Source organism: Heterodontus francisci, chromosome 14 (genome assembly GCF_036365525.1).
Source record: "Heterodontus francisci isolate sHetFra1 chromosome 14, sHetFra1.hap1, whole genome shotgun sequence".
In the NCBI taxonomy this organism is placed as follows: Eukaryota; Metazoa; Chordata; class Chondrichthyes; order Heterodontiformes; family Heterodontidae; genus Heterodontus; species Heterodontus francisci.
The window spans coordinates 57,959,268-57,975,414 of record NC_090384.1 but is presented as its reverse complement, the minus strand read 5'-3'; the positions used below and the strand labels follow the sequence as shown (position 1 = coordinate 57,975,414).

Here is a 16,147-nt window from a genome sequence, read left to right as displayed (position 1 = left end):
TGTTTGCAGATGATGCTGTCAAGAAGAAGCATGTAGATGAGGGAGAGAAGGGAACCCAGGATGGATCCTTGGAGGACTCCTGAAGTGACAGTGTGGGTGTGGGAAGGTAAGCCAATGGCAGAGGCGTTTTGGCTGTGATTGTATAAATCAGAGTGGACCACTGGACAACAGAGGAGAGACATTGGAGTTGGATGGTTTGGTGAAAGACTGCAGAGTGGTCAAAAAGGATAAAGAGGGACAATGCACTCACAGAGAATTCCACTCATCATTTTGATTACAACCGTTTCAGTGTTGTGAAAGGGCATCAATCTGATTGGAGATTCAAACAGGATTTGCAGCAGAAAATGGGCATGAATTTGGTAAGTGATGCAATGAGCAAGGATTTTGGCTTCAGCCAAAAGGCATTTTTTTTTTACAGTTTTCAGAAATTTTAGTGCTTTCTAGGGGTTCTAATAGGATTGATTCCAGTCGTCAGCTGGCAGGAATTCATTTGGGCCTCAGAAGAATGTAAAGGGCAGAATTCATGGGGTAGATTAGGAACTCCCCCTAGCATGTCTCCTTGATGTGGGGGCACAGGGGGAGCAAACGACAACAGCTCCCTTACCCCTTCCTAGCGGGGCTTTTGCCTGTTTCCTGCAGGAGCGGATGCAGGCCCATAGAATTGTGATGGGTGGTGGGGGGGCATGGGGCGGTGAAGGGTCCATCGCAAAGTGATTTTGCCGGTGGCGGGATAGGCCAACAACAGCCTTCCCACTCAGAGGCCAATTGAGGCCCTTAAGTGGGCTATTAACGGCGACTTGAGGGCCTCTTCCAGCCATCACTGGGATCTAACCAGCAGCCGGGGTGTCTCCGCCACACGGGGAGGTTGCCTTGTAAAATGAGACACACTCCCTGTGACTTGGGGGGGGTGGTGGTTGGCCAGGGTCCCTCCATCGTGGGCATCTGTAGCCCAAGGAGGAGCCCTGCTGGTAAAACCTATAATTCCATGGAGCCCCCTCCTCCTGGACTTCACACCCAATCTCCCACCTCCCATCACCAGGACCTTCCGGACTGTCACCAGCAACCCCGCCTCACCTACTTGAACTCCGGGGTTCCAGCGCTGAGCTTAGGATCAAGACTTCTGCAGTACCGGCAGTGGCCACCGCTCCCAGTGGTGCTGCCGATTATGCTGAGCTGCTGACCCTATGATTGGCTGGCAGCTCTTGGAGAGGGGATCCCCCATCTGCAAAGGGACAGAGATCCCGGCGCAGGACACCGAGGCTTCAAGACATCTGAGAATTGTTCCAGAGGGGCACGAAAAGGCTAAGACGAGGATCCCCCCCAACCTTTACAGCCCAGCATCAGGAGCCCTGCCTCCTTCACAAAATCCAGCCCCCCATTGCGGGTCCCAGCAGGCGTCATCTCCGCTCATCATGTGTGCGGTGGGCCCACTGCAATCACGCAGCAGGCGGCCAATTACAATAATGGTGGCGTGGGGCCTGTCCAATTACAGGGTGGAGGCATGCTCCGAGGCGCAGGTTACGTTGTCAGCTGACCAGTCAGCAGTAGGTGATTTAACTACATTTATATCACTGCCAGCCCTGCTTGTATTGCTGCCTTTCAGTGAGGCAGTGAATTCGGAGTGTTGTTGGTGCCCTTTACTGGAGCGCCCCCTGCAACACTATTGTAGCTGCTGGTTCCTGTGATTTATGGTCCTCCCCTGCAACACTACTGTAGCTGGTTCCTGTGACTGCAACTCCTAGACCCCAATGCACCAGGACTTACGATCATCGGAACAGAGACTGATAGAACTGGCACCATGTCAGAGGCGAGACACCAGGTTGCCCCATGATTTCGTGATGCCTCCCTGCAGATTCTCCTCCAGGCTGCAAGGGAAAGGCAGGAGGTCCTCTTCCCCAGGGATGGCAAGAAGAGACCCATCCCACCTGATCAAGAAGCCTGGATGGAGATCACAGAGGAGATCAGCAGCCGTGGGGTCTCCCCCCAAACATGGGTCCAGTGCAGGAAGAGAGTCAACCACCTCCTTCGGTCTGCCAAGGTGAGTGCTCCATTACTCTCTCTGCTTGGGGCTTACATGTGGAACGTGGCAGGCAGCACGACATGGGGAAGAGGCAACACAAAAGGCACTGGCAAAGGAGGCTAGCATCACCACATCCTGGCATATGCATGGATGCATCTCGGCCACAGGCCACCTTCTTTCAAAGCTCACCCCCATTACCTCCCCTGACAACACACGTGGGGAGGAGCCACGTAGGAAACTTCAGCAGGGGCCGATGGGCTGCCACAAGCAGAACTGTTATCTCATTCTTCCTGCAAACTTTTACTATCTCCCTCTTTCCACTTACAGGACAAGTGGACATATCAGGAGGGAGACCTAGTGAACTTTTTTTAAATTTTTATTCGTTTGTGGGATGTGGTGTCACTGGCTAGGCCAGCATTTATTGCCAATCACAAATTGCCCTTGGCTTGCTAGGCCATTTCAGAGGGCATTTTAAGAGTCAAGCACATTGCTGTGGGTCTGGAATAACATGTCGGCCAGACCAGGCAAGGACAACAGATTTCCTTCCCTAAAGGACATTAGTGAACCAGATGGGTTTTTACAACAATTGACAATGGTTTCATGGTCACCATTGGGTTAGCTTTTAATTCCAGATTTATTAACTGAATTCAAATTTCACTGGCAGAGGAATTGCTGACATATGGCCACTCTCAATGGCTGAGGAGGAGTCACTCGAGTTAGCAGGAGAGAAGGGTGGCCGCTCAATAGCAGTTGGAGAGACTGCAGTCTCGACGCAAGAGAGTGAGGGTTGTCTTCAATGGACATCTGACACACTTTCGCAGTGCACATCATGCATGGATGGCATGATAACATTTGCAATGCCTAACCCACACATGTTTGTGTTCTTTCATGCAGGTTGGCATCTGCAGAAGACTCCAGTAGAAGGGGAACATAATTCAACATCTGAGGAGGATCCGGAGTCAAAGGAAGCACAGTCCCATGTCTGTCCTGCACCTTCCACCAGTGCAGATACTTTCACCTCGGTCGGATTCTGCTCAACTTTAGAATCAAGGTCACAAGTTGGTGAGAGCACCACACATGCACCCAAGCAGCTGGCTGAGGCTAAGACAGTCAAGGTCATTGACAGTCAGAGGACTGTGGTGAGAGGATTGTGGGTGGCCAGACCCATGCTGAGCCCCAGGTCCATGATGAACCTCTGATATCAACAGCACAAGGCATGATGGAGTTGCAGAGAGAGGTACGGCAACATCTGGCAAATGCCAGAGGCAATGCGTGGCCATGAGCGGACAATGTAGGAGTCCATCCATTCTATGACTGCTGCCATGTCTCAGGCATGTGAGCACATGGCTTCCTCCATCGAATGGTTGGCAACACTCATGGAGATTCAGATTCCACAAATGCGTGCAGACCTGCACACCATCACCTTGGCCATGAGCTCAACACAGCAGTGGCAAAGCAAGGGAAGGACGAGGCAAGGCAAGGGAAGGACGAGGCCCCTGGAGTCTTTTCCAGCTCCTTGTCCTTCTCTGGTCAGCAGGGAGGTTCAAGTGAGCCAAGAAAGGGAAGAGGAGAGGCTGACTTCCACAGCTGGGGGCTCCCCTCAGGGTGCTCTGAATGTGGACAGTGGCTCCTCAGCCCCTCTGCCAGTGAGCCCAGCTCCAGTAGCCATGACACCTGACAAGAGTCCTGCACCTGTGCAGGAAACTCTCAGGCAGCTGGGGCTTTCCAGGCCTCAGGCAGCCAGAGGACGGCCACCGAAGTCATCACATGCCAAGAGGGAGTCTATCAGCAGTCTGCCTCCAGCAAAGCTGCTAGTGCAGGGGCCACACTGCATAGAAGCACTCGTAACTGTATTAAGAAAAGCACCTAGATACACTTGGGGTTTCACAGCTGTTTGACATTTGATTTTTGTTTTCTTATATGAAGTTCTTTTGTTTTTGAAATTAACTTTCATCGTGGAAAATTATTCTATTATGCCTTAGTTGTGAGCTGCTGACATCACCGGTCCCCCTTAGTGGATGCCAATGCAGGAACAGCCGTCATTTGATTAGTATCTTCCATAGGCTATAGCACATTCTTCCACTGGGTGCTAGGCATGAAACACAAATAGAAAGGAGGCAAGAGACTGCATGTATTAAGGTGAGTCTTTAGAGATTTTACTCTGAGAAGCAATCATGGTGGCTGGAAGCGGTAAATATGAGATTGTCTCTTGCCTCCTTGGCCCATCACTCAATCTGCCTGGCCTCCGATGCAAGGGCTTCAACATCTAACATTGTCAGCGGAGTGATGATCAATCATGTCCTCATCATGTAATGTCTCCCTCCTCTGCAGTGCTAGATTGTGCAGAGCAGAGCACCGCAATGCATGAGACCCTCGCTGGAGCATACTGCAGGGCTCCACCAGATCGATTGCCGCAACAGAATCTCATCTTCAGCAGCCCAATGGCATGCTTGATGGTCACTTGGGTGGAGCCATGGCAAGTGTTGTAGCTCTCCTCTGCCACAGTGCAAGGGTTCCTCACAGGTGTCAGTAGCCATGTCTTCAATGGGTAGCCCTAGTCCCCGAGAGTCCATCCCTGATGGTGAGCGGGGGGCCTGAAAAGCTATGGCACCTGGGAATGTCGAAGTATGTAGGCGTCATAGCAGCTTCCTGGAAGCAGGCACACTCCTGCAGGAAATGCTTTTGGTGGTCGTAGATCAGTTGAACGTTGATGGAATGAAAACCCTTCCTGTTGATGAAGGTGGCTGGCTGGTCTGTTGGAGCCTTGATGGCCACGTGTGCAGTTTATCACACCTTGCACCTGGAAGAATCCAGCGATGACCCCGAATCCGATGGCCCTCTTGGCCTGACTGTCACGGTTGGTTTGGTAGCGCACATAGTTGCTGGCCATCTTGAACAGGACACTGGACATCTGTGGGATGTCCCCACACATGTCACCAGTAGATCGCTCAAATGATCTAGAAGTGTAAAAGGTAAGTGCCACGCTAATTTTTCATGCCGCCAGCTTAGGATGCCCAACAAATCCCATAGATTGCAAATCATCCTGCGGCATGGCGCATAAGTCGGTGATGGCCTCCCTGGCGAGCCGTAGTCTTTGCTGACAATGCCCATCAGACATTTGGAGTTAGCTGACTTCAGTCCAGTGAACTCTCTGGCACAGGTGCAGCCTTTTTGTCATGACTGGCAGCTGCTGCTCTTGTCGGGGAGGTTCACAGACAGGCGCAGTTGCCTCCTGGCCCTCCCTCCATCGGATGCACTGCATCACACCATGGGGACTGAAAACTACAACAAATGGAGCTAAACGCTATTCAACAATTGATCATAAAACGAATTGAAACTGCAGATTGGGATTCGGGAGTCCAAAAATATAGTGTGTATGAGACCCATGCCAGATGATCAGTAGGCCTCCTGAACACTGTGCTTACAGATACATGGGTGGCACAGTGGCGCAGTGGTTAGCACCGCAGCCTCACAGCTCCAGCGACCCGTGTTCAATTCTGGGTACTGCCTGTGTGGAGTTTGCAAGTTCTCCCTGTGTCTGCCTGGGTTTCCTCCGGGTGCTCCGGTTTCCTCCCGCAGCCAAAAAGACTTGCAGGTTGATAGGTCAATTGGCCATTATAAATTGCCCCTAGTATAGGTAGGTGGTAGGGGAATATAGGGATAGGTGAGGATGTGGTAGGAATATGGGATTAGTGTAGGATTAGTATAAATGGGTGGTTAATGGTCGGCACAGACTCGGTGGGCCGAAGGGCCTGTTTCAGTGCTGTATCTCTAAATCTAAATCAAATCATACGAACCTGCCTTGGCAGTTTTCCCTTTGCTGTTTTTCCCAGCAGACTCCCTAAGGGCCCTCAGTGCCCACCTTTGCTGATGGTCGACCCTCTCACCCAACAGTATGGGCATCCGATACTGCCACCCAAAACCAAGCCCCCGCCACCTCCCCCCACCCCTTGCAGACCACCTGACTCCCAGCACCTCTTTGCACAACACCCGAGACCCTGCTCACCCGGTACTACCACCCGAGAGCAAGCCCACCCATGCAAAGCACACAGCACTGTAGACCAACAATGGCCTCCGCTATCCCCTCTTCCCTGATGCCTACCCGTCGCTGCATTGAGGCCTCATCTCGGTGCCACCAGCTTTCAATGGCCGGGGTTTCGAAGCCACGCAAGGGCTGCCTGTCATCCACTTAATTCCAAGCACCCCATTGAATCGCTTACAATTACATGCCAAAGCATTAAAACTACTGTTCTATCATTTAAATTACACTCCCGTTGTGTCATGCGGAGGGGGGGATGGGGCGGTGGGCGCAGGCCGCCTTGTTGCTTTCCCGCCATTGACTAAATCTGGAACTGATGTCACAACGTCGGATTTCCAGGCAAACTCATCCAACGCTATTCTCCGGCCCCCCCACACCTCCATTCCTACTTCATACGGCCGCACTAAATTCACTCCTGCCTGTGCACGTGGAGCTGTAGACCAGCTTGTATCATTTCAAAATAATTGGGAGGAATTAAAATAAAAGGACAGTATGCAAGATCACTTTTTATCTACTCATTTGAGGAAATCAATGATATTTTTATTGGCTCTCCGCCAACTGACTCATTTTTCTTTCATGAATTTCTCTCCCATTGTGATCAGAGAGGTTATTGCTTTAGCCATAGACCCAAAGGACCATAGGCATCGCTCCCCATTAGAGAGACAGTTGGTGATATATCGCTTGAGGATCACCACTCCACAAGCGTAGGGCAGGGTGAGGAGGCAGGCCTCCATGAACTACCAAAGCCAGTATGGGGATTGAACGCACGCTGTTGACATCTTTCTGCATCATACATTCACCGTCTTGCGAACTGAGCTAACCGACTCCCCTCAGAGAGTTAAATAATATAGTAAATGGTACGGAAAAGATAAATCAAGAAAATTACTTCAAGATAAATTAGGGGAGGTGGTGGTGTAGTGGTAATGTCACTAGACTAGTAATCCAGAGGCCCAGGCTAATGCGCTGGAGACATGGGTTCAACTCCCGCCACGGCAGATGATGAAATTTGAATTCAATTAATAATCTGGAAATCAAAAGCTAGTCTAATGGTGACCATGAAACCATTGTCAATTGTAAAAACCCATCTGGTTCACTAATGTCCTTTAGGGAAGGAAATCTTCCATCCTTACTTGGTCTGGCCTACATGTGATTCCAGACCCAGAGCCATGTGGTTGACTCTGAAATGGCCTCACAAGCCACTCAGTTCAAGGGCAATTAGGGATGGGCAATAAATGCTGGCCTAGCGACGCCCCCATTCCCACGAATGAATTTTTTAAAATTGCAAATGTATGTCAAGGAGTCGCAGGTTCAAACTAGTCAGTGGCAAATTTAGGGCTGATATCAGAAAGTTCTTCACACAAAGAATGACCAATAGATGGAATGGACTCCTAGATAGACTAGTGGAGGTGAATTCCTGCAGCCATTTCAGAATTGATTGGATGCCTCAGTGAGAGAATTTTGGTGCATTCCTGGATGGATAAATAAAGATGGGTTGAATGGGTTTCTCCGTCCATAATTATCTTGTGATCTTGTTAAATTAAGCCAGATGAAAGGTTTCTCAGGTGATTAAAGCAAAAGATGCTAGAGAGGGATAACGATCCGCTTAAAGGTCTAGAAATTTGCATAGGTTTTTAATCTTGTAAATTGGCACAGGGAAAGATCCATGCACTCGAAGATGGAGCTCTGAGGATTACATGAAATTGGCCCTTGGGCATCACCTAAATATTCAGAGCAATCTGCCGACTCCTGTCATGCCTCAGAAAAGTCCCTGGGTGTAGAAGGTTGGGCTGAGGAGGGGAGGCGGGGGAAAGAAGATGATCGCTATTGGCAGTAGCCTAGAGAAGTACTGTGGAGCCGGGAAAGAAAGAAAGACTTGCATCTATATAGCACCTTTCATAACCACCAAAACTCCCAAAACACTTTACAGCCATGAAGTACTTTTTGAAATGTAGTCACTGGTGTAATGTAGGAAATGCGGCAGCCATTTTGGACACAGCAAGTTCCCACAAACAGCAATGTGATAATAACCAGATAATATGTTTTTGAGATGTTGACTGAGGGATAAATATTGGCCTGAACACCAAGGATAACTCCCTTGTTCGTCTTTGAAATTGTGCCATGGAATCTTTTACATCAGGCTGAGAGAGCAGATGGGGTCTTGGTTTAATGTTTCATCTGAAAGACAGTGAGTGCAGCCTTGATTTTTTTTGCTCAAGTCCTGGACTGGGACTTGAACCAATACTTTCTAATTTAGAGGCAAGAGTGCTACCAACTGAGCCATGGCTGAAACAGAGCATAAATCTTATTCCTGGCTCCACTGAGACATAAAAAAAATTGCATACATTTTCAGTAGAGGCCACTGGCTAAGCTGATGAAGTCCCAAATACCTGAGTAGTGCAGGCCTTAGGCCTGCTCCATTCAGGGTAGCTCAATTTCTTGTCACAGGTATTAGGCCCTTCATTAGCATTTTTAAGAGACCAACAACAATAGCCTGGGTCGGGCAGTTCCTTGACATCCTTGGGGGTGATCCCAAATTGGTCTTTTTTGTACTCGTTTTATGCCTGTAAAATGGGTGCAACTATAGGATCAATTTCTACCCTAAGGTCTGCTGTTCCAGTAAAAACACACTGCAATAATTTTTTAACATGTTGCACAACATTTTAGGAATGCATTCACAAACCATGGGCAGTATTTTATTTAGGCGATGGGGATCTCAGCCACCGCCTGAAGAGCTGGCGAGAGCCCTGCGTTGCCTCTCTTCAGAAAAGCCTGTCACATTACATGTCAATCAGGCACTTAACTGGGTAGCAGTGGGCCTTCCTCAGGATTAAGGAACCTGGCGACGGAAGTCCCACCTGCTGCAAGCTGCTGGCCAATCAGAGGCAGGCAGCTCTTTTACTGAGCAGTGCCACCACAGAGGCGGTGGCTGCTACCAGTAGAGCACCACCCAAGGCCGAGGAATGTCATGGGACCCAGGCCACAGGTGAGTCATGGTGGGAGCGATTTTGCAGGGTGGAGGTCAAGGGGATGGGGTGTGCGAGGGGTCGGCAGCAAGGCCAGGGGCATGGCTCGCAGTGGGGCCTCCCTTCCTGATGCAAGGTCCTTTGATCAGGCACTAAGTGCCCACACAGGTTTGCTTGTCATGCTTCATGTTAGTGACTGTCCTGCCCACCACCGGGTAATACTAGCAGCGGCAGGATGAGCCCCTTAACTGGACATTAATTGCCCACTTAGGGGCCACAATTGATGGAGGGGTGGGAAGGCCATACACAGGCCTTCCTGCCATAGACATAAGTGGGGTGGAGGCGGAAAGAGGACAGGATCCCCACCCGCCACCATCCCACCCGATTAAATGCTCTCCCCACCTTCAAACTCGCTGCAAGGGAGAGCATAAAATCCTGCTCTTTGTGTTAAACTCTACTGTCTCAGTTCATCAGAATGCTCACTTCATACCAACCATTTATTAATGGAAATATATTAACGTCTCAAGAAATTGCATTAAATATTAAATGCTTCACAGATTATAAATCAAATGTCGATATAAATAGTTGTTTCCTGTGAATTTTCTACCTGCGGGAATGAAATTGAAGTCAAAATGAACACGAGTCACATTCTACAGGGAGTGAAGGGGAAAATTGAATGGATGAGCATTATTGGGCTTCATCCGCTGAATTACTCTTGTAATGGAAACTGAAGTCGTGGAAAGTCAGTTCTGAGCATGTGCTTATTAACCAGGTTTTCATACCTGTGTACAATCCTAAATTCTGAGCTGTCTTTTGGCCATTTTTTCCTACCTAAAAGAAGCCACCTTCATTTAACAGAGCATACCCTGAAGAGAAAGGCTGGCTCTGTGGTAAAGCAAGTGCTATTTATAAATATCCCTCAGCCATCACTTTCTGAGCTCTAATCAAATTATTAAATGCAAGAAAGGCAATGAATGAGTTAACTGAAGGATTCCCAAAAAATCCATGATTCTGCTACCCATACATCTGCAAGCATCTAATTGGGTGTAATGAATACTCTTCAAAGGTTAGGCCAGAGTATTTCACTTGGCCTCAAACTACCTCCATTGAAGAATCATTCACAAATACTTTCCTATCTAATATTAGTTCAGTTCAGAGATACAGCACTGAAACAGGCCCTTCAGCCCACCGAGTCTGTGCCGACCATCAACCACCCATTTATACTAATCCTACACCAATTCCATATTCCTACCACATCCCCACCTGTCCCTATATTTCCCTACCACCTACCTATACTAGGGGCAATTTATAATGGCCAATTTACCTACCAACCTGCAAGTCTTTTGGCTTGTGGGAGGAAACTGGAGCACCCGGAGGAAACCCACGCAGACACAGGGAGAACTTGCAAACTCCACACAGACAGTACCCAGTATTGAACCCGGGTCGCTGGAGCTGTGAGGCCGCGGTGCTAACCACTGCGCCGCCCAATATTGTTTGAAATGGGCTAAACCAGTGAAAAGGATCAAGGAATTTCAAGTGCAATTTATGTCCACCACAAATCAATGGCAGGATTTTCCTTGCGGGCTTCTGAACCCTGCCGTCAGGCTGAAATGTGGATCAGAAGCCTGTACTGTGTGGAAAACAACCACTCAATGTGATTTTCCCTGGAGCGGCCAATTAATGGCCAGAGGGCGCACTCACCATCCAACTAAGAATGATGGGTGGGATCCTGAAGCTGGAGGGCCAATTAGAAGCCTTCCAGCTTGAAAGGTGCAGCAGGCTGCAATGGAAGGTAAGTAAGAGAGAGGGCACTTCAAAATAAAAAATGGTTTTTGCAGCCCCTCTGGTGGGTGTTATGGGGAGTTGTTGGGGGTGGGTGGTGCGGTGGTGGGTGGCGAGCCCCTCCACAGGGCAGCCAGTGGCTGTTGCAGCACCCAAGCAGGCAGGGAGGGCCTCTAAGCCTGCCTGGACTTTGGTCCCCTCATCTGTCACCGGGAAGCTGCCTCCAACAACCTAAACTGGTCCGCACCACCTGTGGGAACCTTGAGGCAAACTGGAAAATCCTAGTCGGCCTCCTTTAATTAGCCTTGAATGGCCATTAACAGGTAGGATCAGCTACCTGCTCCCATGTGTGTGGTAGCCTGGCCACAGCACCACCCCCCCCCCCCAATCGCTCCTCCACAGAAATGGCCTAGGGGTGGGATAGAGCCAGGGAACTGCAAGTAGGACAGTGGCACTATTCTTAGCATCCATCTGCCTCGGATCCCAGTCCTGGCGGGGCCTAAAAATCAAGCCCCAAGTTTCTGCAGTTTTTTGCCCCAGTTTAAAAAGAACATTATGTTAAAGCCAGCTCCACCCACAATACTGGCCATGCCACAGATTGAATTAATTGTCATGGCAAATTTCCACTAATTGCACTCATTTGCAGGCCTAAAAATAGCGCCTACATGCCAGTTCCCCAGCTCCAATCCGTTCCCTGGCCATTTTTGCTGAGGTGAGATAGTTGGGGGGAGGATGACAGGGCTACCTGCCCACACACAGTGGGAAGCCAATCCAACTTGTTAATGGCCACTTAAGGCCTCTTAAAATTGTGTTTTTTTTTTAGGTGCGAGGACACTAATATGCACCTTTAAAAAACTTGTAATTTAAAAATATTTAAGTTACTAAGAAGCTGACTACTGTACAGCAATGAAATAGTAAATGTGTCTGTATAGTTTTTTTTAAGTCTTTTTCAATTATTTAAAATTGGGATACTCACAGGTGGTGGACTAATTACACTGATAAACCCATTTCAGCTGTATTAATAAAACAGCACCAGGTTACCACTCTTTAATGTATCAAGAAATTTTTTTAATGCAGAACAAAAAGTTTTAAAAATGTGTGTTCTAAAACGCTGCCCAATTGCACTGGTTCATGGAAGATTTTACATTCAGTGATATGCAAATGAGTTTGTGGGGAAACCTGAGGAAAAAATGACTTCTGAAAGCTAGCGCAACTTTTAAGTGCAATTTGCAGCTGGATTTCCGATTGCGCCTAAAACCGAAACTCTATCGTATTAACGTTGGAGGCTGAGCTAAAAGATGGAACAAAGCTGAATATTCATCCCTGCTTTAGAAACCACAAAAACAATAGACGAAGGTATTCATACTTCTTTCTGCTGGTAGGGACGTTCCTGCAGAGTGTTACTTCAAACACTGACCTTATTACCCGTGCAGTTAATTCCCAGGTTGTTCATGGACGACATCTTCCCATCAAGCCCAGGCTGTTGCAACTGCTGTTCTCGTTGCAGCTGTTCTCTCATTTTCCGAGCTTCCTGGATGGCCTTCATCACTGCATCCTGGTCACCCAGGAAGGCTGTCGAATTCAGAGTGGAGAGGATATCTAGGGTACAGAAAAAAGTAGCAGTCATAAAGTTTCCCAAGAAGGAAACATGCTGACTTATAGCAAATGGTAGATTACAACAAAAATCATTCTGACCCATAGAGGTCCTCTTTTTCCAATACAACTTCCCCTTTATGTAATAAACTACTCAGTCTACAGCAGATGCCTTTATAAACCATCTGCTGTCAAATTCAAAATATTCAATATGAGAAATGTACTTTATTCCACAGTCAACATTGTTTTTCATTAAAAAAAACTCATTAAAACTGAGGCAAATTTGGATTCAGACAAGAATCTCCCAAAGCTGTTAATTATTAATGAAGCCATTCCTTTCAGTACATTATCTGGAACATTGATTCCTAAGAATGTGCTCCACACTGCCACAGCCATCTCTTGCAAATGGATTCGCACTTCTTAACTGGATGTACTGGCCCCTGTATCACTGACCCAATTCAGGTAATAGAGTAGGCAAAGCTGAGAAAGCAGTTAAAACTATTTTCCCTGGTGCTGTTATTTTTCATTCTTGATTTTTTTATATACGCCACCTCTTTTTAAATGGTTTTAGAATAACCAATTTTTTTTTTCAGATGTGGATTACTGAAGTGCGGTGATCTGTGTAGAGATTATAGGACATTTTGGTAATGAATAATGTTTCCCTCCGGACCCCGTTTTCAGACGCATCAGTCAGGCTTTCTGCTGCTCATCATCCAAAGCCACTAAGCACTTTTCAATTATGTTCGGCACCACTGTGTTAATCAAAACTACAAATTATTTTCAACTCTGTATTCCAAATGAGGACTAAAAAGAGAAAGCATTTAGATTTTGCTCATTAGTTCTTGCCCTTTTTTGACACACAATGAAGCACAATACTAAAGGTGGACCATTAGTTGGAGGGGAAAAAATACTTTCCAACCTTTCCAGGTTTAATACATTCCAGCAACCATGCAGCAAAATTCATGGGTAGACAACTTTTTTTTGCAATACTGTTATTAATGCAAATTCAGGATACAGTATCGACAAGAAGTACTCACTAGAAATCATTCCTTGATCCCTTACTTCTAGTGGGAAGCTTCACTTGAATCTGTGTCCCCAGTGAGTGCAGGTTCCAAAAGTCAGATTCTGGAATTAGGCGTAACATTTTGTGGAGGGCCACATTCCTGAGAAGTAACTTGATTGACGGCCACTCTCATAGACCTACTATAAAGCAACTCCATTTTGTCTTTTGTTATAAAGCTTTTTCTTTTCTTTCTATCCACAGCCTCTCCTGAATCATGTTTGTCGTGTCACTTGAGAACTGGTGAGCTGGTTAATAAGGCCCAGAGACACTTGGGGCTGAAGGTCTGTCAAGGCTCACAGGTGAACAGGAAACTGGGTGTGAGGTGGTCCTTGTGCTGTATTATAAGTCTTACATACATAAGCTGACCCTGTGAAGGGCATAATGTAGCCACATGCTGTGATGCAGCAGAAATAATGGATCACTACTCAAAGCCAAGTTATCTATAGATTAGTTCAAAATCAGCAACTGTGCGTATTGGAAGTATAAGCTGAGTTGCTAATTGATACTTGGTGATTGGATAATTATTCACCAATCATATTTGATTACGTCAGAAAATATGACAATTGAGCCCAACATGGATTAGCTGTAGATTTTCAAAGCTTATTGAATTAAGAGACGAGGACAAGAATAAACAGTAATGCACTTTCATTTGTACATGCATCACTCCTCTGCATGATATAAGTTATCTACTAAGATGCATTGCTGGTTATAGACATATTTTACACAAGCTGTCTCTTATGCTAAGCAGAATCAATCATCAACCTTACATTTGTGTTTGGAGAAGCTTGAGGATATGTAAGTTTTTTTTAAAGTAAACTGGATCTCATTCAATTGGCCCTACTTCAGCATGGATATGCCATGGCCAACAGTAGGATACGATCAATGTAATATTAGTTGCTTGTTTAAGAAATCATAACCTCTCTTTGAACTCAGGAAGTGAAAATGTTTATGGGGGAGGGGAGAACAGACAGAATGATTTCACATATGCTCTTGAATTGTTAAATAAACCTCTTTAATTAAAATAATAGGACTCTCACCAATGCTTTATATATCACGTGAGGCATACAACCTGTCTAATTGTGTGCCAGGTTAACGGAGATGAGAAATGGGAAAAGTCTATATTGTGTTACACTGGTAAGAGTGAAGGTGATTTGAGGCTGTTGTCATGAATGTGCTTCCATTATTAATATTTTTTGAGGACTTGTGTTTAAAAGATTGTGGAAAATACCTGAGGAGATGCTGGACTTGTTTTTTTTTCAAGGGTCACTGGAAGGACACTGGGACTTTGTTTAAAAACAAACACTTACTGCAAGTCACATGTCTTAAGTTAAGTAAACAGCTGGAGCCTTATGGACTATGGAACTATTTGGAGTTGTTTACAGAGAAGTCACATGTCTAGATTTATGGTGGTCAGGAGTTTTGTTTTTGTTTTTTGGATTGTTTGGAGTGAAGTTGGTGTGTATCCTGCGAAGAGAGGAGCCACCCCACGCATCCTTTGCCACCTGTGTTGAAAAATCTTCTAACAATCCAGTGTGATAGCTGAACCCACTGATGCAATAATTCTCCCGAAATGCCTTCAAGACTACTGCTTGACGTCTCCTGAATGAACTGCTTCTGCAAATATCCCAGTGACAACTGCATGTGTCTAGTGACACCAGTCTACATGTACCCAGACGCCAGACCGAAAGTTATATGGAACATTTCATATCTTATCCTTTTTTGCTTCATGAATTAACATATATTTGGCCAAAGTATTTTTGTTTTTGTAAAGTTGATCTCTGCAAAGAAAGCTTCTTTATTTTTTCTTTAACCGGTGTGTGTGTTGTTTGAGTTATTTCAAAGGGAATATATTTATACTTTCATATTTCAACCTGTGTTTTAATAAGCTTTGCATCTTTATTGAGTAAGTCTTGTTTCATAATAAATTAATAATTTTGTTTTTTATTAAAGAAACTGGTTGGTGGATTTTTATTCTGAAAGTAATATAGATAAGGTATATAATTAGCCGTATCAGTAACTGGGTAAAACATTTAAATATATGTTGTGACCAGTGCAGTAGTGGAACTAGACAAAGACAGTGCATTCCTCCAACCTCGGTCGTAATACTACGAGCGAGATTAGGTCCAATTGATTCTAATGCCAGATTTTTTTTTCTCAGCATCTGAATCATCTAGAAACACAAGCCTAGATTTGATGAATTAGTACTCAACTAATTAATGGGAAATTGTGTATTGCTGAAAACAGAGACATTTTGTCGAAGCTTTTCGTCTTGCACTCATCGGGACAATTCACAAGAATGCCAATGTTAGGGAAAGCAACAAATTTATACTATATGAAAAGTGAGTGCTGATTAGTTGGCAAGTGGACTCTGATTGGTAGAGGCATTGCCATGGAGAATGCACCAGTTTATGGTGACTGACAGTTAACTGCCAAGCTTTGTTTGAAATTTAAACCAGGCAGCTTGGCTATGCTTGGTCAAGGCAATGAACCCGCCACAAACCAGCATCGACTGAAGTAGCTGAATCTTTGTAAGCATGCCTAGCTGATCTAGCGCAGGCATATTGCGGGATTTTGCTGTATATTGCACAACTTATGAATGGGACTAAGGCCATCATTTTCGGCCATGAAATGTGCCCAGTCTACCTCAGATTACCCTGGAAGGGTAATGCATCCCTAAATTTGAACAA

General features: G+C 46.2%; 1 protein-coding gene across 17 annotated transcripts in view; it reads right to left on the bottom strand.

The window, feature by feature from the left end:
• Nucleotides 1–16,147, bottom strand: part of sox6 (SRY-box transcription factor 6) — a 720,990-nt gene that overhangs the window by 62,067 nt on the left and 642,776 nt on the right. For all 17 annotated transcript variants that reach the window (XM_068046281.1, XM_068046293.1, XM_068046282.1 and 14 more), the window contains one exon: nt 12,222–12,403. In XM_068046281.1, the coding sequence (XP_067902382.1) occupies nt 12,222–12,403 (182 nt within the window). The remainder of the gene's footprint in view (nt 1–12,221; nt 12,404–16,147) is intronic.